Source organism: Saccopteryx leptura, chromosome 13 (assembly GCF_036850995.1).
Source record: "Saccopteryx leptura isolate mSacLep1 chromosome 13, mSacLep1_pri_phased_curated, whole genome shotgun sequence".
In the NCBI taxonomy this organism is placed as follows: domain Eukaryota; kingdom Metazoa; phylum Chordata; class Mammalia; order Chiroptera; family Emballonuridae; genus Saccopteryx; species Saccopteryx leptura.
In genome coordinates, this window is record NC_089515.1 from 23,801,081 (window position 1) to 23,828,605 (window position 27,525).

General features: G+C 54.7%; 1 protein-coding gene across 5 annotated transcripts in view; it reads left to right on the forward strand.

Moving 5' to 3' along the window:
• SH3PXD2A (SH3 and PX domains 2A) overlaps positions 1 to 27,525 on the forward strand; it is a 241,501-nt gene that overhangs the window by 182,503 nt on the left and 31,473 nt on the right. For all 5 annotated transcript variants that reach the window (XM_066354520.1, XM_066354521.1, XM_066354525.1 and 2 more), the window contains one exon: positions 4,017 to 4,148. In XM_066354520.1, the coding sequence (XP_066210617.1) occupies positions 4,017 to 4,148 (132 nt within the window). The remainder of the gene's footprint in view (positions 1 to 4,016; positions 4,149 to 27,525) is intronic.

Below are 27,525 nucleotides of genomic sequence, written 5' to 3' on the forward strand. Positions count from 1 at the left end.
CCACTCCTTCTCCATGCCCCTGCCAATCCCTTGCCATCTAAAGACAGAAGTCTCCCTCTGCCACCCCTCCCCCTCGCTAGGGCCAACTCCTTCAGCCCCTGATTTTCCAGGCCTGGGCTGGGAGGGGATCCAGCCTCCGGGATGACGTCACCCGCCGGCCAGCCTGTAGAAAGGTTTTTCATCGGATACCTGCTCCCAGCTCACGCCCACCCTGACGGCCCTGGGCAGGCAACACCCTCAGGGGCAGATGCCAGAGTGAGCTAGCGGGGGGTCTGCATGTGCTGGGGGAGGGGAGGGGAGGGCAGCCAGGAGGACAGAGTGTCCGTGCGTCCATCTGTCCCAGCCTTGCGAGTAGCCTTTGAGATGTGCCACTGCCCGTCTTCTGTGCTCTGGAATGCCTGGGGGACATGTCCTTGACTCTTCTCCCTGGACCCAGAGTGTCAGTCCTCAGAAGGCCCGGGCCAGTATTCCAAGGGGCTGGGGGGAAGGAGTATGTAGATTTTTCCCCTCTTTGAAATCTGTCTCAGATTTCCTTGGCTTGCGTTAAAATGAGCTGATGTCTCTTTATTCCCAGCACCCCTGCTTGTCCTCTCTGGCAGCTCTGGCTGCCTGCTCCTCTGTGCCTCTGTTTCCCGTCTCCCCTTCCTCCCTTCTGCAGTGTACTTGTCTAGTTTCCCCAGATTTCAGAAGTGAGGCCCTGCCTGATTGTCTGTATTGGCTCAGAACAGACCATTAAGTCACTTCGTTCATCTGTCTGCCTGTTCATTCATTTCACACTGAGTGCCAACCACCTAAGTGGGCATGGTGGTCTGCTCAGTACATGTAGCAAGAGTCAACAAGGAACCCACACTCCAGTCCTTGTTCAGCTCCAACCACGTGCCAGGTGCCTGGGGGTAGAATGAAGCAGGGTCCTTTCCTGGGAACCAGCGATCAGGCTCTCTGTCGGCCGGGCACAGAGCAGAAGTTCAGAACACTAACGCCGGTGTCAGGTGGGCTTGGGTTCAGCCTCAGCCAGATGACCTTAGGAAAATTGCTCACTCTCATGAGCCTCAGTTTGCCTGTGTGTAAAATGGGGCTGTAATAAGACCTACCGCATAGGGTTGTTGTGAGATCAAACCAGACAGCAAGGTGACGCGGTCAGCACTTGGCATAGTACGGCCCACGAGTGAGCGCTAACAAGGCTCACGGTTCACTCTGTCCAATCCAGTGCTCTCAGGATTTGGAAGCTCTCTAATCTGTTGCTGGGGAACTCCTCTTCTGTTTATATTTTCCCCCACAAACTGGAAAGGGAGCCCCTTTTGGTGCTGGGTGCACTTAAGAAGTGCTCTTAGCCACAGAGGCACTGATGTCCCTCCGGGGGCCACAGGGGAGGTAGTCTCCATGAGCACTGTGCCCAGCTCTGCCTCCGTCCTGCTGGCAGGGGCAGGTGCAGAAGCCGACCGCGTCTGAGTGCAGAGCCAGGCTGGCCCTGCTGCCCAGCTGTTGGTTTCTTTTCTGCCTGAAATACAATCCTGCTTTGGAGGGGCTCCCTGGCCTGTGCGTATGCATGTGGTGGGCTTAGCTGGGGTAGGGTCTCTTCTGGGTCTCCAAAGCGCTGAGTTGGGGTTGCAGGGTCCACTCCTCAGGGGAGAACACTGTCAGGGCCCGGGAGTTTCTTTCCCCTCCACGGCTCCCTGCCCTCACTTAGATAGATCCTCCACTGAAAAGACCCAAAGATCTAAGCAGCGCTTCTCACCCCTGCCTGTACATGATCACGGGGGAAGATGGGGTGTTTAAAAAACACCCCAGACCAATTAACTCTGGCTCTCTGGAGGTGGGACCCAGGCACCTACATTCTTTAAAAGCTCCCCAAGTGATTTTGGGGGACCAAGTTGAGGATCATGGTGCTAGAAGAACGGGATGTCTAGAAACAGAAACCAGAGGCAGTTCTGTAATTGAAGGAGCGATGGGTTTGAACTAAAACACAGTGAATTTGGTTCCCTCCTCAGCAGCGCTGTGGATGGGGACGAGCCCCTGGGCTTCTCTGAGTGGTCTTTGGGGAGATGGGAAGGGATGAGGGTTGTTGTTAGGGTAACGTGGGACAGTGTATGTGCCTGGCACGGAGCATCAGCCAAATCAAACTTGAGGATATAGGGAACGTGGCTATAGGCTGAAGCACCAGGGGGCTGTGTGGAGCCTGGGAACCCTCAGCTGTTCCTATAGGCAGATTGGTGGGATGGAGCCTGCAGCCTTCAGGAGATTGGCAGATGTACAGTACAGAGTGTACAGCAGGGGTCCCCAAACTACGGCCCGCGGGCCACATGCGGCCCCCTGAGGCCATTTATCCGGCCCCCGCTGCACTTCTAGAAGGGGCACCTCTTTCATTGGTGGTCAGTGAGAGGAGCATAGTTCCCATGGAAATACTGGTCAGTTTGTTGATTTAAATTTACTTGTTCTTTATTTTAAATATTGTATTTGTTCCCGGTTTTTTACTTTAAAATAAGATATGTGCAGTGTGCATAGGGATTTGTCCATAGTTTTTTTATAGTCCGGCCCTCCAACGGTCTGAGGGACAGTGAACTGGTCCCCTGTGTAAAAAGTTTGGGGACCCCTGGTGTACAGCGTAGTTCAAGAAGGGTACTGGGAATTCGTTTTGGTCCGGGAGGACCTCCTGTGGGAGGTGACCAGTGGGTCTCCGGCTTGTGGCTCCTCTGAGCTCCTTGCAGGGCATGTCACGTCTTAGGTGTTTTGTCCCCACCTTCATCTTGGTGATGGTGATGGTAACAGTGGAGCACAGAGAGGTTTAAGCAACATGGTCAGAGCTACACAGCCAGTAAGCAGAGAGGGGCACCCAATCTGTCCACCTTCTAGTTCGGCGCTAGCTAAGTGAATGTTGCTCTGGTCCTGTGGCTGAGGCCAGAGAGGGTGCTTGCTCTTTGGGAGCCTGCCCTCTTGCACCTCTGACCCCACCTACCCACCTTCTGACCCCTCGAGCTCCACGAAACTGCCAGAAAAGGGCTTCTGGGCGCCTGAGTACACACCTCGACCAGTAGAGGCAGAGGGAGACTGAGGCAGTCTCCGCGTGGCCAGTGGGCGGCAGCCAGGCCGGACCAGTGCCCTCTCTGGAAGCCGGTCTGGGAGAGCCGACCGGAGGCTGCTCGGGGTGCCAGGCCCTGGGCTCGAATGGCAGCACCCTGGTGAGCCCCAGAGGCAGGCGAGGAGCAGAACTTCAGGAAAAGCTGGCGGGGAGGGGTGTGGGGGGGCGGGGGGCTGGGCTGGCCTGCCTAGGGCTTTCTTCTTGGGTTTCAAGTAAACAGTCTCGGCCCTCCTCCCCCTCCCCTGCCTCCACCCCCGGCTCCTCATTCGATGGGTCTCATGTGTTTCTATTTAAGGGTTGCGAGTAAACCCCAGTGATTGGCGGCCTCAAACCCTCTTGACTTCTCGCCTGGGCCTGGGCTGTGGACCGGTCTCTCCCGCTCTCTCCCTCTCCCTCCTGAGGGGAGGACTACCGGTTCTCTTTCTCCGGGTTTCCAGGGGCCCGGGGACAGGCAGGAGCCTCCTCCCGCCTTGCCTTTCTCTCCGCTGCGCTCCGCTCAGCCTGGGCCCCAGCCCTCATGGGCCGCCCACCCGCAGCCCTCTCCTCACGCCCCTGTCGCCCAGGGGTCTGGAGAGACCCCGTCTGCCCCGGGCCTCTCCTCTGCCTCTCTCAGGCCGGGCTGTGACTAACGCGTCGCAGCAGCAGGCTCTGCCTCCGAGTTTCCTTGACCTCGGTCTCCGTCTGCCTCTCTCCTGCCCCCACCCCCCCTCTGCCCCTGGCTCCCCATGTCCCCTGGCCCCCGCGGTGCAGCGGGCCGTGCGGGGCCTTGCTATATGGCCTGGCCTTGGGGCCCAGCGAGCTGCGAACCCTGGCTGCAGGCGGCCCCTTGGAGCGGCGCTGGCGACCGAGCAGCCTCCGCCGAGGCCGATGGACAGGGGGCGCCCTGGCCGCGGGGCCATGGCTGGCCGCTGGCTCACCGCGTGCTTTCTGCCCTCACCAGGTGCCGACACCAGCGCCGAGCCCATGATCCTGGAACAGTATGTGGTGGTGTCCAACTATAAGAAGCAGGAGAACTCGGAGCTGAGTCTCCAGGCCGGGGAGGTGGTGGATGTCATCGAGAAGAACGAAAGCGGTGAGTGCCCTGGCCTTCCCCTCGGGGTTCCAAGCCCGGCTCCTTGGATGGACGGCTGGTTTTTGTTCCCTTCCTCCTCCCCCACCTCTGCAACTATACGTTATTTGCATCTGGCAGGGAGAGGGCTGAGGAGGCTGAAGTTTCCCCTGTTGGTTTGGGCTGCAGGCCAGCAGTTTGCCTGGTGGTAGAAGAATGTCTCTACCGCTCTGGGTGATTAACCGGCTTGTGTTCATGCAAGGCTGGGGTGGCAGTGTGGGTGTGACTGTCCAGCCCACGTTGAGGAGCCCTGTGCCCTCTTGGGCCCCTTGGGAAGGTGGCTCCCAGCTCAGGCGCACCCTACAGCAGCTCTCCCCTACGGGGCCAGAGTAGAAGCCAAGGCCCAGGCAGGGGTAGGGGAAGGCAGGCCACGACATCACTGTGGGGTCTAGGGTCCTTGGGTCCCTGGCATGCTGTCTGAGAAAAGGCCAGGCCTGTAGGGGTTGGCTGGTGTCTGGGCAGTGAGCTGACTGCCCCCTGCCGAGCTGAAGGCTGCCAGGACCTGGGAAGAGGGCCCAGACAGGGGGATGGAGCCAGGTCCTGGGGCCAGGGAGGGTCCTGCGGCAGTCACCCTGTCATTGGGAGCTGAGCTGTGTCTTGTCTGGGGCTGTCCAGGGCACTGCTGGTTCCCAGGTTCTGGCCGGGCACACCTGAGAGCCTTGGTGCCCTTGGCAGCAGGAGTCTCTGTAGGTGGAGAAAGAGGGCCAGTTGGAGGTGCAGGCCCCTGTGGCCGCCAGCAGGGCCGGGGCCGACTCTGGCCCAGGACATTCATCGGCAGCTTGTCCAGGGTCTGCTGGGCTTGAGTTGGTTCCTGGGGTGTTCTGTTTCGATTTGGGTTTGTCGCAAGGGAAGGCCCCTGGCCAGGAACCTCTGCGGGCTGTGCTGAGAGGATCCTCTGGAGGGGAGGGGCCGGTTCGCCTTTTCCTGTCCCACTCATTTCCCTTCCAGTACTTAGAGCGCTGAAAGGACGGCAGGCCAAAGGATGACTGTGCCCATTTTATAGATTAACTGACACTCAGAAGATTTGAGGGGAAGTGAGTCATCTGAGTTAAAAGCAGAACAGAACAGGAATGTTCCTGCACCCCTGATTCCTAGGCTTGTGGGCCGCAACTAGCTACAGAGATGCTAAGAAAATCCCAGCAGGCCTCCTGGGGAGGGGAGCTTAGGCTGCGCTGCCCATGTAGGTCTGACTCATGGCCCCACTGGATTTGGGGTCTTCGGAGCCTGTTCCCTTCTCAGAGCGGTCAGGCTCGGCCTGTGTGCCTGGAGTCACTGCCAAGGTCGACAGCAGCAGTCCCCTTGGCAGAGCCACGTCCCCAGCATGAGGCCTGGGTCCTTCACCCCAGGAGCCCACATGGGTCTCTTTCCTGCACAGCTTTACCTTTAGCCTTTTTCCCAGTATCAGCCCCAGCTCCCAGCCCCCCAGGGAAGCTGTGTTGTCACAGGACCTAGCTCTGGAAACCCACAGTACCCAGCGGAGGGGATCTGTACTGGTGGATGGGAGACACCAGCTGAGGACAGAGAGAGAGATGTTTGTTTTGGAACTTGTTCCGAAGGAAGGCGGGCCCACTTCTCCGTATAAGGTCAAGTCTGCTCAGAAGCAGAGTTCTAGCGTAGGGACCCTTCTGCCACCTCCCTGCCTTGGAGCAGCAGGAGGAGTGGGTACCAGCCACTGGCCAGGATGGCTCAAGACAAGATCCCAAACAAAAGAAAGCCTGCTGTATAAAGACTCTCTGATTCCCAGGGACGGGTGTGTCCTCTGCCTTCCCATCCCGCATCCAGGCCCCTGGGACCGTGTGGAGTCCGGCCTACAGTGGAGGAGGAAGATTCTTGACAAATTGGGGGTTCCGTGTTAGGCCCGGAAAAGGCATAGAGGCACCTCCTCTTCTGAGGAGTCCGATGGCCGAGCGGGCACGGGCAGCCTGGGTCCCCAGAGCCTCGCCTGGCAGCCCTCTGCGGGAGCTGCTGTCCCTGCAAGCAGGATTCCTCCCCCCAGCTACTGGCTGGGTGGCTTCGGGTCCCTCGGTTGTTCCTTCTGTAAATTGGAGGTAACTGGTGGCAGCTGGGAAGCAGGGCCTGAAGAGGATGACCTCCCTGAGCCCTCTCCCTTGTCTCAGCTCCGTGGCCGAGAGACTCCGTAGAGCCCTGGGTGTCAGGTGGGGAGAGCCTTCCGGAAGTGGCTTCCCCACTTCTCTGGGAGTTTCGTACCTTGACCCTTGAGGGAGATGGCTCCCTGGCGGCAGACGTTTACAGTGAGGGCTGTGTTCACTGTGCAGACCCACACTGTCTGTCACCATTGAAAACCAGGAGGTCTGGACTGGGCAGCCAGCTTAACCAGAGAAACTAAGTGGGTGGAGGGGAGAAAGGAAGAGGGCCGAACTTCAGATCCTTGGGTGGGCAGTTTCCCAGTTCTCGGAAACTAGATGTCTGGTGGTGGTGGTGGTAGGGGGGTATGTTGTACATCCTGTAAACTGGCTTTGTAAGGAGTGCTGTGTGAGGCTTTTGAACTCTAAAACAAAGACCCAGTTGTGATGCCTTTGACCTTGGGGCTTGGTGGGTATGTTGAGGCATTTTCACTCAGTAGTCCCAGTTAGCACCAGGGCCTGGCCTTGCCCACTGGGAGCCAGGACCCTGCCTGTGTTCCCTTCTCACTGGACTGGAAGTCCCTTGAGTGGAGTGTCCATAGAGGGATCCGGCCACCACTGGCTTCCCCTGCTCTTCCGAGCCCTCTGCCTGGGACCATAGCCACCAAGCGATTTGGAGGCATGGTTGTGCCAGTGCTCTATTATCTTACTGGTCTAAAGAGAGAGAGATGTGTCTGGAAGGCAACTGGGAGTCAGTCAACAATCAAATCCAGTTTTAGGTCAGACCTCACATGTGTCATTTTACTGCAGTCATGGAAAGACCCCACGAAGTAGAAGGTACTTTAACCACTTTGCGGCTAAAGTAACAGGTTAAGTCATTCCCCTAGAGTCCAATAGCTGAACTCTGTCCCTGTACAGAGCATGCAGGGGGAGAGTGAGTAGGACTATCCCCGAACTGCTGACACTGTGGGTCGGGGAAGCAAGGGCCGGTTGGGATGACTGCAGGGCTTCCATGGCGTGTTGCTGGAGAAGGATGCCTCTGTGTCCCTCCTTCCAACCTGGTGCTCGTAGGCAGTGGGACTTCCTGTTCATTGTTTCTTTGAACTCGAGGATAAGCGACAGCTGAGAGGAGTAGCAGAGGAGGATGTGCACTCAGCTCTGAGGACAAGCCTATTCTAGGGAACAGGGGTGGACGAAAGTCAGAGACAGCCAACGTGAAACCTGAGTGGCTTCAGGGGAAGCATTTTTGATCAAGCAATGGGCCTGGAGCCCAGCCTGGAGATGCTTCTTTTTCTCCATTGACGAACAAATCCAGCAGAAAGATGCAACAGCTCTATTGGCTTTACCAACCAGCAGAGCATGCACCTGCCATTGTTGTCTTGTCTTGACACAAAAAGTGGTGCCTGAAATGCTTCCTGAGTAGGACATTCTTAGGCCTCAAAGACTACATTGGCTTCACCTTCCAGCAGTCGTAATCTGGTCTGAGTTCTGGCAGAGCAGTGACGACGGCAGGGTCCCAGTTGCTCTTATTTCTGAGTTGAGCAAAGCTGTATGCAACCTTCGAAGATTGTTTCCTCCTCAGGACCCGGAGCCAAGGGCGGGTGTGGGGAGATGAGTCAACAGATGCTCATTCTTTTCCTGCCTCAGCTTTCCTTCTGAGTCTTTGCTTCTTTCCTGGTACTAGAGTGATAACACTGATAGTTCTTATACTTCCTTGGAGGCACATAACTATGGAATCTATGATCAAAACCTTGTGCTAGCAAGGAATTTCGAGCTCCACTGGTCCACCCAGGTAAGAAATTATGCAGGTGAAAAAACTAAATCTTGGACAGACATCTACTTTGACTTGTTCATTATTGAAAGGATTAATGAAGATTATTGAAAGACTGCAGGAAAATCTCATCAAACCCAAGGGTGGGAAGTATATCGCAGCCTCATGGGACTAGGAACCAGAAAGTCAACACAAGAGCAGCTACTCTTGTCTGCCTCTCTCGGGCACCATGTGGATTTAAAGCCCAGCTTCGAACTTCTTCTATCAGTCATCCTTCTCTTCCTGTTCACTCATAACAGCAGCCTGTTCTCCTGCTGTTGGTTTGTCAGGACTAGACTGACTTTCAGTGGAGATAACCACCACCAATTGACAATGATCTCTGGTTCTCTGAGTTCAAAATTTGATGTTTGACTCTGATTGGTTCCTGGCCAACCAATAGATTGACAGACCTTACGTCAGGTATTCAGCCCTGGGCCAATCAGCTGTAGAAGTGTCACGGGGTATAAACATGGCTTTCTAGCCAACGTTTTTGTAAGAATTTTTATTTATTGATTTTTAGAGAGAGGGAGAAACATTAACATTGATTTGTTGTTCCACTTATTTATGCATTCTTTGGTTGATTTAAAAAAAAAAATTTTTTTTTAATGTGCCTTGACCGCGGGCCTTCAGCAGACCAAGTAACCCCTTGCTTGAGCCAGCAACGTTGGGCTCAAGCTGGTGAGCTTTTGCCTAAACCAGATGAGCCCACGCTCAAACTGGTGACCTCGGGGTCTCGAACCTGGGTCTTCCACATCCCAGTCCGATGCTCTATCCACTGCGCCACCGCCTGGTCAGGCTTAAAAAAATTTTTAAAGACTTTATTTCTTCATTTTAGTGAAGAAAGAGAGAGGGAGAAGGGGGAAGGAGCAGAAAGCACCAACTCCCATATGTGTCTTGACCAGGCAAACCCAGGGTTTCAAACAGGCGACTTCAGTGTTCCAGGTCGATGCCTTATCCACTGCGCCACCACAGGTCGGGCACTCATTGGTTGATTCTTGTATTTGCCCTGTCTGGGAATCAAACCCACAATCTGATGTATCGGGACGACATTCTAACAGCTACCCAGCTAGGGCCCTAGCCAGCTTCTTCAGTGGTGGCTGTTGGAAGGCAGGTTTTAAAGAAAGCAGCTCTAGAGGGGTAAGGTAGCCCAAAAACACTGACTAAAACTGTTTTGCTTGTATTTGCTCTGTGTGTGTAGTGGAGAAAACCAAGAATCAGGAGTCTGAACACTTGGTTTGTGTGCTGTGAGTTGGGGTCACTTAATTTCTGTTTCCACATAATTCTCAAATACCTCCTTTGTCCAAGGCCCTGTGCAGATTGGGTATATGCCCGTAAGGGTCCTACTTTGATGGGGCTTAGACTCTAATGGATGTGAGCATTCTGAGTACTGAAGGCATAGATTGTAACATGAGGCTGAGGTAGTTTTGCACACTTTCTGTTGTTTTAAGTAGATTATGAATATCTCCTATGTCTTTTTGCTTAGTTTATGTGCTTAAGGAACCATCTGCTTGCTAATTCAGACTGCCAAGTTACCCCAGAAAAGAGACATTCCAATAAAGACAGGCTAGGCATTCCAATAAAGGCAGGCTTATTGCAATCTGCATTGCAGATCAGTGAACTAACCCTCTTAGCTCTGCAACAGCCTTTTAAGAGTTTGGTTCCGGTGAGCCAGCCCCATTTGGATGAGGTGACTGGCCTCCATGAGGTCCTCTTCAGCCATCAGAAGGCCTGGGTCTCTGACAACATTTCTTCACGTGCAGCACATGTATGTTCCTGCTACAGCAGCCTAACCAGCGATTCCAAAGTCAATTCTGGTCCAAGACTGTCTTTGGTGTGCACTTGTTATCCACCTCACGGAGCCAGCGGGCAGGGAAAGGGCCATAGAGCATAAACCCAGGGGCAGAAGTGGGCACTTGATCCAGCCGTGGGCCCTTCACCCAGCTTTATCCACCCCAGGCCACAGATTGTTTTGAGAAGGAGATTGCAATGAAAAACATGGGCTCCAACTGAGGTAAGCCTGGTTTTAATGTCGACTTTGTACTTCCTGGTGACCCTGGGTCCTCTGAACATCAGTTTCTTTATCTGCAAAATGGGGATAGTTGTCCCCACAGCTGTAGGTATACGCTGATTCAAAAGGAATTCTGTGCTTAGCTGTGGGCCTGGCACACTCTGAGGACTCAGTACCCGGGAGTCGGGTAGGACGGCTGGACTGGGGCAGCGCTGCCACAGTTTGCCCTTGAGGCCCCCCGCAGGCCAGTCTCCCTCGCGGGGCCTTGGTTTTCCCGCCTGACAGAAAGTGGATTCCTCTCGGCAGTGCTAGAGGGTCTCCGAGGAGAGTAAGATGAGCAGGGGGCTTCCTGCAGGGGGGTGGAGGCAGGAGGGCGTGCTGAGGACCGGAGTCGCACCCCTGCAGCCCTTGCTCAGGCAGCTGCCCTCGCCCCAGGCTAGGAGAGATGGAGACAGAAATCCAGTTTCTGTTGGTGACCCAGGGACAGTGCCCTTATGAGGCAGGGGGCTTCATGCAAGGCTGGGAGAGGAGTCGCCCACCTGGGCCGCCCTCAGTGGCTCTGTTGCCTGGCGCAGTGCTGGCATTCCAGGGGCAGGTGCGGGTGGAGAGCCTCGTGCTGCTAGGGAAGGTGCGTGCAGGAGTTGGATGCATTGAGCTGGGGCCTGGAGGGAGAGGAGGGGCAGAGAGGCAGAGAGGGAGGGAACTCCAGTTCCAGGTGAGTGGGGTGCTAGGTAGAGGTCTGGGCTCGTTGGGGCTGAGATAGCAAGGCAGGTAGATGGCTGCTTCAGGTGAGAGCTGATGGAGAAGGTGGAAGTTTGGCAGCAGTGGATGGAGCTCTCAGAATTTGGTGGGCGGGAGCAGGACCTGAGAGTAGTGGTACTCGGAAGCAACGACCCTGGCTGCGGGAGCAGTGTGGCGGCGAAGATGTGTCCAGGAGCTGGAATCGCTCTTTCCTTTAGCCAGATCTTTGTGGGCTGTTGTTAAGGAGGTTTCCAAGGGCTGTCAGCACTGAGAGCTGCCGGCTGCCGGTCCCTGGGGCAGCTGCCAGGTGGCTAGGTCAGGCAGTGGGCTCTGGGCACTCTCTGCCTCATCTCCACCTGCTCAGGTTGGGCCGGTCACTCTGACCTCACGTTGCCTTTGTGGGTCTATCCTGTCCCAAACTCCTCCAAAGATCATTTTCCTTAGACAATTATTTCTGAGCAAAAAAATAGGGTGCAGTGGTGACTTTGGAAATCCCACTGAATTGCCAGAGAATCATGCCTGCCTTCCCCTTTGGAGGAGCAAACCAGTCTGCTCTGGGTCTGTTCATAAGCACCACCCAAATGCCACTGTTCCGGGTTCGAACACTAGGGGACTAGGGGAGCACACACTACTCAGACCCCAGTATGGCCCGTCTCCAGCGATTGGTCGTCCCGAAACCATATTGCGTAGTTGACCAAGTGCCAGGCTGGGGCCCAGAGATGACGGTGCCCTTTGAACAAAGCCCACCCCCTCGGGGCTCACATGTAGGAGAGACAGTCACAAGGGAAGCAGGAGAGGACTCGCAGAGTTTGAGTAAACGGCGCGGACAGCAGGGGAGGAGGGACAGTGTGGCTCGGGAAGGCCTCTCTGAAAAGGGGCCGGTCGGGCTGAGCAGGCATGGAGTGTGGGGAACGGAGGGAGAACCAGAGGCCAGCTGGGCCCGGGGAGAGTGGTGGGGAGAGCAGAGAAGAGGGACAGGCCTAGTGGCACCAGACCAAGGCATGTTGTTCTCGGTATGACAGCCACCACACACCAGTGGGAGCCAGCAGGTGACCTCACTCCCCTCCCCAGACACAGCTCAGCCCAGGTGCCCAGGGAGCAGCCAGCACTGGAGACCTGCCTGCCCCCAACGCACATACAGGGCCCTGGTCACCAGTAGAAGTGACAGGTCCCACCACGAGGCTGAAGCTCAGGGAAAAGGTCTCCCCGCTCGGCGTTTCCTCCACTTTTCCATAACAGATTTCCACCCTGGAGTGGGCACTTTCTGGGTGTGTATGATTTGTCAGGATCAGGGAATGCGGGTTGAGAAGTTGCCCCTCGCTCTGTCCCCAGATTATCCCACTGTGGGGGTAGCAGGGTTACCCAGGGTAATCACTCCCCTCTATCAGCAGCTTTTCAGATTCCACAACCTCATCCTCTGCGTGCCCAGCGCTGACTTGTATTCCCTGCAGGAGAACGGTCAGGCTGACCCAGTTAACCCAACTGCCCCCAGAAGCCTTGTGGGAGCCCGTGTTCACTGGGGCTCCCCATCCTGGGCACTGAGCTGGCAAATCCCCGTAAGTGAAGGGAAGCTTCCGGCTCTCGTCACCCTCAAGTTTATTTCTGTGTACATTTGACACATGCTATATGAAATTATCGGGGTTTTTTGGTTTCGTTTAGTTGCCTCGGCCCAGCTTCTACATTTCCCTGCTTTGGCACCTCTCGGGCTCATGCAAAAATGTCTTTGCCTCCCCTAAGCTTTTATTGGACTGGATTATAGGGAAGTGGCCAGGCACCACGGGAGGTGAGAGAGCCAAGCTTGGGGAGAGAGAGTCTGCCAAGGAGGGGCCGTAAAATGAGCGAGCCACAAGTGGGTGTGAGATGCTGTGCTACGACAGTATCTCTCCTGTTCCGTCTGGCCTGTCGGCATGGCCACAGTCCGCCCTTGGATCGCCGTGTCCCAGAACCGTGTGTTTTAAGGAACGTTCTAAGCACAGTGGCCTGAACACGCATGGCATGTTTTCTCAAGACTCATGCTGGCGGGTCATCGGAGAGGTCAAGGCCACCTGGGGAGTGCCTGCTCATGCCAGATAGTAAGGAGCTTTGAGACCTTTTCCAAGGTGACTTCTTTCTGAATCAGAATATTTTGATGATAAGACATGAAGCTGTAGTTTATAAAGTGTGTTGGTAAGAGGAAGGGCGGATGTTAGCGTTCCATCTTTCTGAGGCAGAAACTGAAGCCCAGAGTTGTTAAGTGACTGTCTCAAGGTTGCACAGCTGGGAGGTGAGGCATGGCCTCCCAACATATGCTACTTATTTATCCACTGTTTGGAAATGGGGATGTTTGGAAATCTCTTCCTTGTGGATTTCTTTGGAAAGCCAAAGCCAAGAGCGTTCTGCTGCGTGGGTTGCTCAGGCTACAGAGAACAGGAGAGTAGAGGTCAGGCAAGCTGCAGCCCTGGCTGAGGTAGGAGAAAGGCCAAGGGGAGGATCGGAGGGAACATGAAAGGGGATGGGAGCCTGCTGACTCAGTTTCCTGCAGAGGAGTTGCATGAGTGTTCCAGCCTTGGGGCAGCCAGGTCCATGGGCCGGACCTGGTGGGTGGGTGGGTGGGCAGGGGCACTTGTGGTGTCCCCAGAGATCTGCTCATCAGGGCCCTGGCAGGCAGGGCTGAGGGTGTGAGGGCAGAGCCTGGGCTGTGCCTGGGCAGCGCTGGGCAGCCCCCCTCCCAAACCCACGGGATGCAGGGAGGAGCTGCCCTCCGGCCTCCGGCCCCTCCACCGCGTCCTTCAGCAGTCTCAGCCCTGCTTGAGTGACTGCTCCCATAGGATGCAGTCTGCGTCTCTGGAGGTGACGGCATTCCAGCCCTCGCTCACTGCAGGATCCAGGCCCAGACGCAGTGGGTCAGTTGTTCTCACAGTGTGCCTACCACCTGCAAGGCAGATAGCACAGTATTGCTGGGCTGGGCGGTTCTTCCTTCCTTACCAAGTTGAGGGCGACATTTCTGATCGTCTGCTGTACTGCTCCTTCGTCAGAGGAAGAAGGGAGCCTGGCAAAGGGAAGGCACTTGCCCAGTGTCACACAGCAAGTTCATAGCAAGGTTGTCACCCAGCTGCGGGCTGGTGGTACAGAGGGTACCGTCTCCTAGGGCTGTTGTCTCTCCCAGCACCACCCAAGCCTCACCGCCCGCTGAGGGTGGGTGTACCCCGGCTCAGCCCTGACTGGCCGAGGCCCGGCCCCCATTCAGGTGCGGTAAGGAGGCGAGCTGACTCCAGCTCCCGACCCGAGGCCCCTCAGCCTGGTGCTGAAGCGGAGCCTGGAGACAGACAGACGGTGCAGAGGCAGGCCCCAGACTTGGAGGCGCTTCCTGCGTATCATTCAGACAGACTCCTTTTTTCATACATAGCAGCTTCCCCCTTTAAGATCACGATCAGAGGCCCCAACTTGAGGAAGCAGACTCCCCTGTCTAACAAAGCCACTTCTCGGAACCAAGGTGGGGCATTCCCACTGGCCGGCTCTGGGCCTACCCCCCGACCGGAGGCGCTCTCCGGACTCGTTCGCTCCTCCCTTCCCCCAGGAAGGTGATGAGGTCGCTGTCGAGGTTGGCTCGATGTCCGGTCCCGTGTTCCTGGACACTGTTTTTCTCATTTATTGTCTATACTTCTGTGGATGCCCCCGCGAGGCTCTCACCTTCTCTGCACTCATCATGCCCCTATTTTCGGGATCGAGTCCTGCCATCCAGGGGCTCCCACTGCTGGGTCTCCGGCCCTGCACCAGGGCCTGCACTGTTGGCTTCAGACTTCTCCCAGCCTGGCCAAGTGACCTCCCTGTGCTCTGGGAGGCTTTCTGCCACTTTTAGCCGCCCACTTTTTGCCAGATGCTTTGGGTCAAGGGATTGCCACTTAAGCAGGGCTCAGGGTGTCATCTCAATGGGCAGAGCGACAGTGTGCCCTCGTGGAAGGAATGCCAGCATTTTAAGAGGATCTTGGTCAATCTAAGTTCTAGGCCCAGCCACACATGAACCAGGTGACCCCGGAAAGCTACTCTCTCTCTCTGAGCATCAGCCTTCCCCACCTGTAAAACAGGTGTGCTTGGCAGTGCAGACGGTGGCCTCGGCTGCTTGCCAGGTACCAAGCTCTGCACTCCCCTGGTCGTGCTGTTGGCCAGGTGAGAAGCAGTCTTTTCATCATCATGGTTCTGGAGCTCCTTAGATCCCCTCTAACCTCTGGGGCTCTGAGAAAAAGCCAGTGTCAGCTTAGAGGGAGCAGGCAAGGGGAATTTGACCATGTTGGCAAACCTCAGCCGGCTCTCCCTAGCAGCCAAATGGGTCACTGGCTGCAAACATTCCTGGGTTTGTAATGATGATCACAGGGGACTCGTGGGCTCCTGGACACCTTTGGCATGGATTTTGTGAGGCCAAATGCTTTGCAGATTAAATTTCCGGAGAAAGAGCAGCTGAGAAATAGTCTTGAGCTTTGCTAAGCCACTGCTGGGCTATGGCAGCAAAAGCTGTGTGTGTGTGTGTGTGTGTGTGTGTGTGTGTGTGTGTGTCCCCTAATAGAAAGGAGGGGTGTAGGCAAAAGAGGAAGATAGTCCAATCCCCAGCCTTCTTCTCTCCTTCAATTTGCATCAGCCAATGGGACTGCTGGTGCTGCATGTTTTCCAGGATGGTGCTGGTAACAGAAGAAATGATTAGTGCTGTGGAATTTCGTGGTAGGGGTTGGGGGTGACTTATTCCCCCCTTTTTTAAAAATAAAGTAATGTTTTGAAGAGTTGCCCTGGAAAACTGCTGAGAGCAGAGAGGCTGACGGACGTTGTTGGTCATGTCAGACGAGGACAAGATTATCCAAGTGAGCTCTGAGGGTGTCTCTCCCCGTTAGTCGTACTGCGGGGTTCTAGGGAAGTCCTGCCAGAAAGCAAGCAAGGGGCCGTAATCACAAACAGGCTGGGATCAGTTACAACCAGAAGTATTACTTTAGACTCTTGGCTTTGATGGGGAAGAATGCAGTTTCCCTTGCCCCTCCTCCTCCGTCCTTCTCAAGTTCAATAGGAGATGTGAAAGCAATAGCTCTGGGGCTTAAAGAGAGGCCAGAATTCAAGCCAGCGAGGGGTCTCAAAGCCCAGCATGGGAGGGCTCCACCAGCCTCTGCAGGAGTTGGGGGGGGCTATTTGCTGTCCCCATTTCTCCTTGAGGTAAACTGGAGAAGCCCATTTCCCCAGGGTCTCTCATGTCTGCCTAGGGTGTCCTTACCCCCATCTTGCCCATTAGCCAAGTGTCCTGATCCTCTACATGTTTAAACTGGCACTGTTTTCATGTGTGCTTTGTGCCTAGCAATCTGAGGAGGGGGAGGAGGAGGTCGAGTGGGGATATAATGAAACTGGCTCAGCACTTTGGAGCAGAATGACCCGCCCTTGAAAATGAAAAAATAGCCCTGGCCAGGTAGCTCAGCTGGTTAGAGCATCACCAGGGTTGCAGGTTCAGTCCCCGGTCAGGGCACATACAAGAATCAACCAATGAACGCATAAATAAGTGGAATAACAAATCGATGTTTCTCTCTCTCTTTCTCTCTCCCTCTCTAAAATCAATCCATCAATAATATTTTTAAAAAAGAAAAGAAAATGAAAAAATAATGGGCTCTCACCCCTCTTAGCCCCAACACCGCCCTGGGAGGCCTCCTTCCGATTCCGTTCCTCCGCGTCCTCAAGCACCCCCTACACGAGCCTCAGAACTGCTCCTGCTTTGGTGTAAGGAACGCTGCTCCCCAGAGTCCTGCGAGGGTGTGCGCACCCTGGCATTGATAACGAGAGCCGGACCAGGGCTGGCGAATGCCTAGGCCTCTTTGCCAACAAAGCAAGGATTTTATTCTTGGGAGGAGAGGAAGGAAGTTGATCTCATCATCAGGGCTTTGCACAGGGAAGGAGAGCATCCAGAGCTCCTGCCTCAATGCCTCCCATATGAGTAGTTAGCTTCATTCTTCTGCTTCTGAGCCCAGCCCTGTGTCCCAGCTTCACTAAGAGCCAGACACAAAGTGGCCTTCTTGGACTTAAAAGGCTTCCACTTTTTTTTTTTTTTTTTTTTGTATTTTTCTGAAGTTGGAAACAGGGAGGCAGTCAGACAGACTCCCGCATGCGCCCAACTGGGATCCACCCGGCACGCCCACCAGGGGGCGATGCTCTGCCCATCTGGGGCGTCTCAATTCATTCTTGAGATGGTTTAAGGGTTGGGGGTCCTGGATAGTCACAGGTTGAGTGGGAGCTCTGATCCAGAGACCAGAACAGAGTGGAGATGAAGACATCCACATTGCAGTCTAGAGGACAGGCCAGAGCTATAGGGAGTTGGAGCCAATGACCATATTACTCACTTCCTGGGGAATGAAGTTATGGCCTGTCATGGCCAAGGGCTGCAGCTCAGCTGGGGGGTCTTAGGCCTGTCACTGCTGAGGCATAGTTAAAGGAGGGGAATCTTCATGGCCCCCATCAACCCCCAGACATCTGTTGTCTATCCAGGCCTCCCACCTTACAACCAATTTTAGAATGGAGTGTCTCTGGAGCCCTGGCTGGTTGGCTCAGTGTTAGAGTGTCGGCCCAGCATGTAGAAGTCCCAGGTTCGATTCCCAGCCAGGGCACACAGGAGAAGTGACCATCTCTTTCTCCACCCTTCCCCCTCTTTTTTCTCTCTATCTCTCTTCCCTTCCCACAGCCAAGGCTCCATTGAAGCAAAGTTGGCCCGGGCGCTAAGGATGGCTCCATGGCCTCTACCTCAAGCACTAGAATGGCTCCAGTTGCAATGGAGCAATGCTCCAGATGGGCAGAGCATTGCCCCCTAGTGGGCTTGCTGGGAGGATCCCAGTCGGGTGCATGCGGGAGCCTGTCTGTCTCCCTCCTCGCTTCTCACTTCAGAAAAATACAAAAAAAAGAAAAAAAGAATGGTGTGAGAGTCTCCTCCCAAGGGTTAAGCCATGGTGGGATGACTTCATGGAGGCTGGGAGGTGGGTATATGAAGGGCAGACAAGATCAGTGACTTCCTAGCTTCCTATCCCATCTCTCTGCCATCAGGTAAGAGGATCTTCCTGCTGATCATAGTGGGGTTTGATCAAAGGTTGGGCCTCATTCAGAGCGTAGAAAAGCAAACCAAGCAAACAAGCCAGTGTGTAGTCAGGAGCTGGAGATTAGGCATTCATTCGGTCCCCACCCTATATCTCCTGCTGTGTGCGTGTCACCGAGGCGCAGAGCTATTAAAGGAAGACTTGTTCTCCATGTTGTGGAGCTGACAGTCTCATGGGGGAAGTAGACAGTTACCCTCTGACCTGGCAGAGGGGACTGCGGTTGATGGTGTGTTTTGAGGCAGGGTGGTGACTCTCTGAAGACCCCTCCACACTGGTTGTTGGGAGTTCTAAGTACCAGAGATTGACTAAAGTTAGAGCTCCATCACTGATTGGTGTTCATGGGTGTCAGTCACACTGCCTGACCAATTATTGTAACTGTGGCAAGTCTAGAATGAGGCATGTGGACTTGGGGTGTATCTTGTTTGAATGTATCCTGTTCTCCTTGGATTGAGACAGGATCTGTGTGTAAAGTAGCTCTCAGGAACTAGGAAGACAAGATGGTGTCCAGAGGCTAGAGACACACAAACAGAAATGGCGCAGGAAAAGCTCAGAGAGATCTTCTGCTTAACTCACAACCCAGTGGGGGCTTCAGGATGGTTATTTCAGGACCTGGGTATTCAGGGCTCAAGTTAAGACCATTTGCTGTTTTCTGTATGGGAAAGGCTAGAAAGGGGTTACTGAGGGGCCTGTGTACCAGACAGCAAGCCCAACACCATCTGTCCTGTAACCCCACCACTGCCCGAGAAAGCCCAGTCAGTGTGACTTCCGTTTTACAGATGAGAAAGCCGAGGCCCAGAGAGTTCTTCCTCACACACCCCGCTGCCTTGTGGTTTAACCTCCGCGGTTCCCTAGGCCCTGAGTGGGGCACCTTGATGGGGCAGCTCTCTTCCCACCCACCTTTTGGGGGTTGGGGGCAGCATGTCTCGGGCTGCTTGTTCCAGAGCTCCAAGTTGCACTGACCAGACAGGAGGGCTTTGTGCTCCTGGAGCTGGCCAGCAGGAGTCCCTGTGGAGGCCTGTGGCCAGTAGGGCTGCTTTGAGTGAGTTTGGGGAGGGGCCGCTAGTCCCTCTGCATTCCTCCAAGAACCTCACCCAGGGTGTGGGCTTGTCCCTGCTGCTTGGCCTGTGGGACCTCCCTGAGCTTGGCCTTTCCATCCCTGTGAGGGGAGAGGCCCAAATGAAAATGGCCCAAGCAGGTATACGAGCAGACTGAGAGCTGGCTGCTGGGAGTATTAGCTTACTGGGTGATTTCCAGCAGGTTACAGGATAAGCAACAAAGCAGTCCTGGCCTCAGGTCCCTGTGTGCAGATCCCTAGGTGAGCTGTGAGTCAGAGGTACCTCTTGCCTTCCGGTGAAGGGAGGAGGGAATACTGCCCGAGGCTGACTAGCTGCCCGGATTCTTAGCAGGGCCGGGCCCTGGGGCCATAGGGTGAGTCAGGAGAATGCCCAGTGCTGACTTCACACTGACCCCTGCAGCTGGGCTCTGCAGTACTGAGGCAGGAGGGAGTGGGGTGGACAGAGACGGCCAGGGAAGGAGGAGGGAGCCTATCTATGCTCATCCTCGGTGCGTTTCACTCGCAAGGGCTGCTCACTGAGCCTCTTCTTTGTCTGAAACACCGAGCCAGGCAGGGGGCTCGACGGGATGCCAAGATGAGCAAGACTTGGCTGTTGTCCTCAAAGAGACCCTGGTCAAGCTGGGGGCAGCAGCTAACCCAAACCGAAGGCCAAGATGCCAGGTCAGCGCAAGGGCGGGAGGGCAGAACCCCAGCTGTGGGGGTGGCTTTGAAGGATGAGGCCTGGTGCGATGATGGATCTAAGAGTAAATCCCCCCTGGGGGCTTCTGAGCCCTGCTGGGTGTGCACAAAAACAGGGTAGATGGCATTTCCCCCAGACCCTGTGAAAAGCTGGTACAAATCCTACTTTCCCACAGAATAGCCAGTTAGTGGCCATTTTGTTCCTCAGTTTCCGTATCTATAAAATGGGGATGATATTTTGAATCCCATGTGGCAACATGTTGGGAAGGTTAACTGAAAGTTGTCACATGGCATATTCATTCTCTTTTCTCTAAGGCCCAGGGATGAGCTACCATCCAGTCTGGGCAGTAAGTTGTATGCAGGAGGGTAGCTGAGTCCAGCAGGTTCCTGAAATTACTCAGAATAATAACCCCGCCAGCTTCCTCTACCTCCAACCTGGAGACTTTTCTTTTTTTTTTTTTTTAATTTTTTATTTATTTATTTATTTATTTTACAGAGACAGAGAGTGAGTCAGAGGGATAGACAGGGACAGACAGACAGGAACGGAGAGAGATGAGAAGCATCAATCATTAGTTTTTCATTGCGCATTGCAACACCTTAGTTGTTCATTGATTGCTTTCTCATATGTGCCTTGACCGCGGGCCTTCAGCAGACCGAGTAACCCCTTGCTGGAGCCAGTGACCGTGGGTTCAAGCTGGTGGGCTTTTCCTCAAACCATATGAACCCGCACTCAAGCTGGCGACCTCGGGGTCCTGAACCCGGGTCATCTGCATCCCAGTCCGACGCTCTATCCACTGCGCCACCGCCTGGTCAGGCTAACCTGGAGACTTTTCAAAGCATTTCCCCCATTGACCCTCTCAGAGTAACTGCAGGGGCCAGTAGGGCAGGTGCTTTGTTTCCATTGTTCAGAAGAAACTGAGTTTCAGAAGGGTAAGTGGTGTGCGCAGGACCTCGAAGCTTGAACTTGAACCCCAGGGCTGCGCATTGTTAACCCAAAGCTCCTTCTGCAAGATCAGCATTTCCTAGAGAGGGGGCCATACAAACGTGTGTTGGGCACAGCATTAAATAGCCTTGACCCCCATTGTGAGAAGGTTATTTCCTCTCTGTTCTCCTTCTCTCTAGGCTGAGTCAAGGAAAGGCCTCCATCTGGGGCTTTTGTGTTGTTAACACTTGCTGATGTTGCTTGTTAGTTTGACCCAGAGAAAATCTGGCTCCAGCCTTAGTTTCTTGCTAGAATTTGCCGTAATACCATGTCAGAGGTCCATAGTGTTGTGGCTTCACTGTATGTATTTTTCTAGTTATCTTCTGTTTATGCCGAGCGATACTGGGTTTCCATCTAGGATAGCGTAAGAAAACTTTTTTAAATACTTAAGTATTTAAGGTTTTTTGTTTTTGTTTTGTTTTTTTAAATAAGAGCACTAGTACAGGTGCTACTTGGCTAGCTTCATTGGCTCTCTGGTACCCTATAATGCCTGAAGTTTGGGAACTGCAGCTACAGGACCCCAAGCAGGACATTCCGGGTGGCCTTCCTTCTCCCACAGACTCCTAGGGTGACACCAGTGGCTCCCAAATTCCAGCTGGGTAAGGAGCCTGGCAAAGCACCAGCAGTCGTGGCGGCTGCTCCCCACACCGCCTGGAAGAATCCACGCTGTCAGAGGGCTGTTGACGTCAGGCGGTGCAGGATTTTGCAAGGCCTCTATTTAAAATTCCCCAGAAATTAAATAAGGAGGGTTTAGGGGGAGGAATGCCCTGGACAAATTGTGGGGTGGGTTCATTTTGTTTATGGAGATGGTCTTTAAAGTTGAAATTGCCCCCGTTTTACTTCTGCCCCAATTGAAGAAGGGCTGAACTCAGCTGGAAGGGAGGGGAAGGTTATCGGCCTAAGGCTTTCCATTGGAAGCAACTTAATTCTGGGGCCAAGAACTCTGTTTTTAGCAAAGAAAGGAACAGGAAAAAAGATACCATACTCATATAGGTGTACTTCTTTTTTTTTTTTTTTTTTTTTTTTTTCATTTTTCTGAAACTGGAAACAGGGAGAGACAGTCAGACAGACTCCCGCATGCGCCCGACCGGGATCCACCCGGCACGCCCACCAGGGGGCGACTCTCTGCCCACCAGGGGGTGATGCTCTGCCCCTCCGGGGCGTCGCCATGTTGCGACCAGAGCCACTCTAGCGCCTGAGGCAGAGGCCACAGAGCCATCCCCAGCGCCTGGGCCATCTTTGCTCCAATGGAGCCTTGGCTGCGGGAGGGGAAGAGAGAGACAGAGAGGAAAGTGCGGCGGAGGGGTGGAGAAGCAAATGGGCGCTTCTCCTGTGTGCCCTGGCCGGGAATCGAACCCGGGTCCTCCGCACGCTAGGCCGACGCTCTACTGCTGAGAGGTGTACTTCTTAAGCACTAGACTAAGCTAATTAAAAGAGAAAGACTAAAATCCTGAATATTTCAAATGACTAGTCACGCCTACAGAAGGTACCCTCAGCTCTTTTGTGTAGACTGGACATTGAAGGCCCCAGACACCTTGCTGGGCATTCTCTATTCTTTTTTTTTTTTTTTAACTTTTTTTTTTTTTTAAAGGGCACTCTCTATTCTTGTCTCCAATTTCTCGTCACAATGTGGTTAGTACGTGCTGTTTAATATTGTCATCTCACGAATTAGGACACTTCCGCCTCTTTATGTAACCATTCTTAATGGCCAAGTATCATTCTCATCCAGAGTCGGTTTCCTAAAAATGTCATCCATGCAACACCACGGTACACGGGGTGGTTTTAGATGGTACAGAGAAGCCGTGTTAAATACTTCTGCTACACACAGCGAGAAAAGTTTGTCCCATTTTGGTTCCCTTCCAAGCCTTCTGATTTATCTCAGCGTGACGGTTGGCTATCTCTAATAAATCTCCCTTCATAGCCAAGAGGGCGCAGCCTACAGGGTCGCCTCTTCTGCCGCACAGCTCAAGCTGACTACATTGCTTTTTTGTTCACTATAATTTTAGGGTTGGTCCTAGCTGTTTATTCATGGTGGCAATCTGGAGTTTCCTAAACAAATTATTTTCTTGACGTTAAAAAAAAAAAAAGATGGATTGTTTTAAATATGTATTTACTACGCCGACCACAGTGTACGTAGTTCAAGGATACGGCAGAAGTCCTGCATGGTATGGAATATCTGAGGTTTGAGAAATGCTGAACCAGTCACTCTCTCCTGGCAAAGTTCTTGGGTAATATATTGTGCCAGAAAACTGTTAGATGGGGTGCCGCTGCCTCTCCCCGCCACGTGGGCTCCGAGAGGGTGTGGGAGAGGGCACCTGAAATCACCTGTCAGCTTTCTGCTTTCGGTGGGGGGGGGAACTCCTGTGACTCTCCTGAGAATCGGGGCTGCTTTGGAGACACTGATGGACAGAGGAGAAGCAGGTAAAGGACTGGTTCCCCAGCTCATCTGTCAGATTGAAATTGGGAGGACCTAAGAGAGAGCATGCGTTCCCGGCCTCTTTTAGCAAAAGTCCGAACAGCCGGAGTAATTTTTAAGGGACTTAGACGGAGGCACTAATCCTGGTGCTGCCCCTTCTTAGCCTGGCACCTTGGGTAAGTCACCCAATCCCGGTGTGTCCTGAAGCAGCCTAAGACTTCATAGACTTGGGGACAACTTACTGGACTTACAGTCCCCCAAACGCCAGGAACCTTCTCACCCGTGCTGCCAAATACGGTGATCCAGCCAACCTGATTGCCCAGGACATGCCCAGTTGGCACCTGGTATTTTGGCAATCCTCCCCATTTATTCCAAAAAGTTCGGACAGCAAATTATAAAAGGTCACTGTACTAAGCCACGTCCTTTCGTCTCTATTTACAACTTCTCATTGTTAGATTTGATCTGTCATTACCATCTGTTCAGACCTTCTTTTTTGGCTCCTGATCCTGGCACCGTTTTTGCTAAATGAGATGGCACCACCCCACGGCACCTCTGTCCCTATCCTGGGACCGATGAAAACATCCAACAGGCTGAGCCCCCAGTAGAACGCCTGCTCTAGGCTGTAACCAGTGAATGGTCACACCCTGTTTGGAGGTGGCCAGCCATCGGCTGTGACTCTGTCAGAGCGGCCCCAGGGGGATCATGAGAGCCCAAGGCCTGGACAGCTCAGCCATGACACACGTTCCAGACCTGCCAGCAGCAGCTCACTCCTTATCAGCATCCAGCGTGGCCTGGCCCCTTCCTTCCTGGGAGACTTCCCGTCCAGTACTGCCTCGGTAGCCAGCTGCTTTCCCGGCTCTCTCACCATCCCTCGGGGAGCCCGCATGTCCCTTGATCAGAACCAGGCTTGAGGTGGCTGGTCTCTACTCTGGAATTCACCTTCCTCTTTCTCTGAAAGTCAGGACCGTTGCCCGTTCTGTGTCCTCTGGCCTTGCTCCATATCTGTGTCTCCCAGGACTTCTCATGGTAGCCTGGCAGGCTCTTGTCAGCTGCTCCCCAGACCTTTTCTCACGGCCAGCTGATGGGAGCTCGTGGAGGGGTCCCACCAACGCTCCCTCCGCCTCTGCCCTGGGTCTGTTTGCTGCCACCCTGCCAGGCACCGCCTTCCAGTCTGCCCAGCCCTCTTCTGAGCGAGAGCCCCCCGCCACGGACAGGAGTCCGGCAGACCCCCACCCGGGAGCCGGCCTCACAGCGCAGCTCCCTCTGTGTCTTCCGACCTTCCTCTTTCTCACTCTTCCTCTTGCCCAGCACATCAGGAGACATGCCTGTTACCCTGAGCATTTCTTCAGGGGTCCGCTTACGAGACTTGACGCTTCCTGATGTGATTCTTAGAGGGTCTCACCTCCTGGTCTCTGCGCTTCCTTCACAAGGACTGATCACCTGCGTCCCGTCACCCCCGTCTGTGTTCCTGTGCCTGAACCTGTCGCCACGTCTCACATCTGGAGCCTTTACGGTCCTGCTTGAGAAGACCATTTTGCGTCTTCTCTCCCTCCTGAGCCACCTTCTGTGAAGGGATCTGTGGCTCTGCTGTAGGAGGGGGTAGGTGGAGGACCGTGACCTTGAAGGGGAGCGCCCCCCACCACGCGGCATTGTGAGCATCCCTGCGCTGGGCCACAGTACTCCCCCCATTCTGCCTGTCCTGTTCCTCCCCCCAATTGCCCTCTCCCCTCCCTTCTCCTTTGGATTTGACCTAAGGTTCAACTCGGGTCTCCTCTCCTCTAAGAACCCTTCCCTGACGACTCATTTCCATCTCTGTGACTGTGGCACGGGGCTGTCTGGGTCACCCTACCTGCCGTTCCTGGGCAGGCCCCGTGCCACCTCGTATTGTCGACTCCATCCTGCCCCTGCTCCCCACCCGTGGCAGGCACAGAACGAGACCCACTGTTTTCAGTGGAGACTTTCCAAGGTCAAGGCCAGATGACAGTGACACCAAGAGGCGCTGTCTCCCTGAGACTGCAGGCACCTCAGACCCCCTTGTCCAGCCCTGGCACCAGTCATTGAGGGGCACTGAAGTCCTAGCCCCATCTTTAAAATAACCACGGTGAGCACTTAGACTTTAATAATAATAGCTCTTTGGTGTGCCTTGAGAGGAACCAGGCACTGTGCAGAGTGCTGTTCCTAGATTAACTTTCTACTCCTTATAATGCTATGAGATATAGTTACTACTGCAGGTCCATTTTACAGGTGAGGAAATCGAGGCAGTTGCCCAAATTTGTGCATCTAGTAAGTAGCAGAGCTGCAGCTTAAACCCAGGCAATCCGGCTCTGGAACCCTGGCTGAAAACCACGATTCGCTTCAGGCTCTGTCACATGCCCCCTCTCTGCCTGCAAATGCTCATTAGCCTGGCCTTCTCCTGGGTGCTTCACGCATGGCCTCAGCATGCCCAGACCCAGCACTAGGCCTGTCCAGTGAGGTGGACAGGCTGAGACGGGGTTGGGGGAAGGGTGGCAACGGCCCAGTTCTTGCTGTCATCTTGCCATGGACTCCACGGAGCCTTCCAAACTGTGACGTAGCAGCCTGTGCTAATGGTCTTGGAATCCAGGCCTCAGGCGCCCAGGGAAGGTTCTGGGGCCCTGGTGGCCTGAGAGCCCCGTCTGGGAGGTGGGGAGGCTGTGAGCAACAGAGAGGGATGGGGGGAGCGGAAGAAGGGGTCAGGCAGGATGGCAGGGACTGCGGGTGTGTTCAGGAGAGGCTGGGGGCCCTCTCACCCACTGTTTGCTTTGGACTGTGGAGGCCGCGTGCTGTGAGCTGGAGTATGTCTTGGCAAGAGGTTCGGTGACAGCCTTCTGACCAGGGGAGGCCTGGCCGCGGGTGGGCCGCCTTTCGTTGTTCTTAAAGGCACAGCATGCCATGGGCAGCGTGTGTTTCCAGGCCTCTGGGCCCTCTCGGGCAGAAGCCTTAGATCTGTCCTAAGGTCATGGGAAGGAGGTCTGGCTGGGGCCAGGGCAGAAGCAGTTCCTTAGGCCCCGCCTCGTGCCAGGTGGGTGGTGTGGCCAGGTGAGCAGCACTGGTGGCATGCCCTGGCCAGGCCCCTGTCAGCCCCTTCTCCCTCTCAGCATCTCCCCACCTTTGCCCTTTGGTGCTCACAATTCCTCACCCCATCCTCTCCAGAAAACTGCTCCAGGGAAGAACGTGGGAATGCCTGGACAAGCGCCTCCCAAAGGGGTCCAGCCCGAGCCAGGGCGGCTTGTACCTCATGAGTGGAGGCAGGTGTTTGAGGCCAGGGGCTGGGCCTCCACTGTCCCAGCTCCATCTCCCGCCCTGCCCGCCCGGAGGCCAGGGCGTGTCACAGCACCCCTCAGAGCCCCGCTCTCTGTTAACTGGAGTTATGCCACATGCAGGAGGACCTGGAGGGAAAGAAAGGGCGAGTCTGGGAAGTCGCCTGGTGGCTGCTGGGTTCTCCCAGACTCCAGACTCTGACTCCCCTCCTGCCCGAGGCCCTCTGGATCGGCACCGAGGGCTGTGGCAGCAGCGCTCGCCCCTGCTGACCTCGGTGCCAGGGCACAGGTCGTGATCACACCCTTCCCGTGCGCCCTGCAGGGGGGCAGGAAGAAGCGCCCGAGCCCTGCTGCGGCGTTCTCTGCAGTGTCCCCTTGCCTGGCGCAGTGCCTGGCATATACCAGGTGCTCAGGAAGTCCTCAGTTATTGAGAACACCTCATGTCCCTGATGCTGGGCAGCTCTGTAGGCAGATCATACTGTCCTGGGATGGGGAGGCTCGAGGGGGGCCGGTGACCAGCTGCAGGCCACCCGGCTAGAATGTGGTGAAGCCAGGATCAGAACTGAGGTCTGTCTTGGAGGAGGAGCTAAGCCAGGGGTCCCCAAACTACGGCCCGCGGGCCGCATGCGGCCCCCCGAGGCCATTTATCCGGCCCCCGCTGCACTTCTGGAAGGGGCACCTCTTTCATTGGTGGTCAGTGAGAGGAGCATAGTTCCCATTGAAATACTGGTCAGTTTGTTGATTTAAATTTACTTGTTCTTTATTTTAAATATTGTACTTGTTCCCATTTTGTTTTTTTACTTTAAAATAAGATATGTGCAGTGTACATAGGGATTTGTTCATAGTTTTTTTTATAGTCCGGCCCTCCAACAGTCTGAGGGACAGTGGCCCCCTGTGTAAAAAGTTTGGGGACCCCTGGGCTAAGAGGTCCCCGTGGGCTGAATCCTGGGGGGGCAGGACCAGAGGGTGGAGGGAGTCAGGGAAGGCTTCATGAAGGACAGCACTCAGAGGATGAAGTGGGGGGCTTCGGAGGGAGAAGAGGGGCAAAGTCCCCCTCCCCTATCAGCTTTTTTACCCTAGGCTGAGTTGTGACCTCAGAAGGCTTTATTGACATCCTAACTGTGTGCAGCTGGTCTCCTCTGGCCCTAATGAGCTCATTATCCTCTCTCATTAAGGAGGCCATT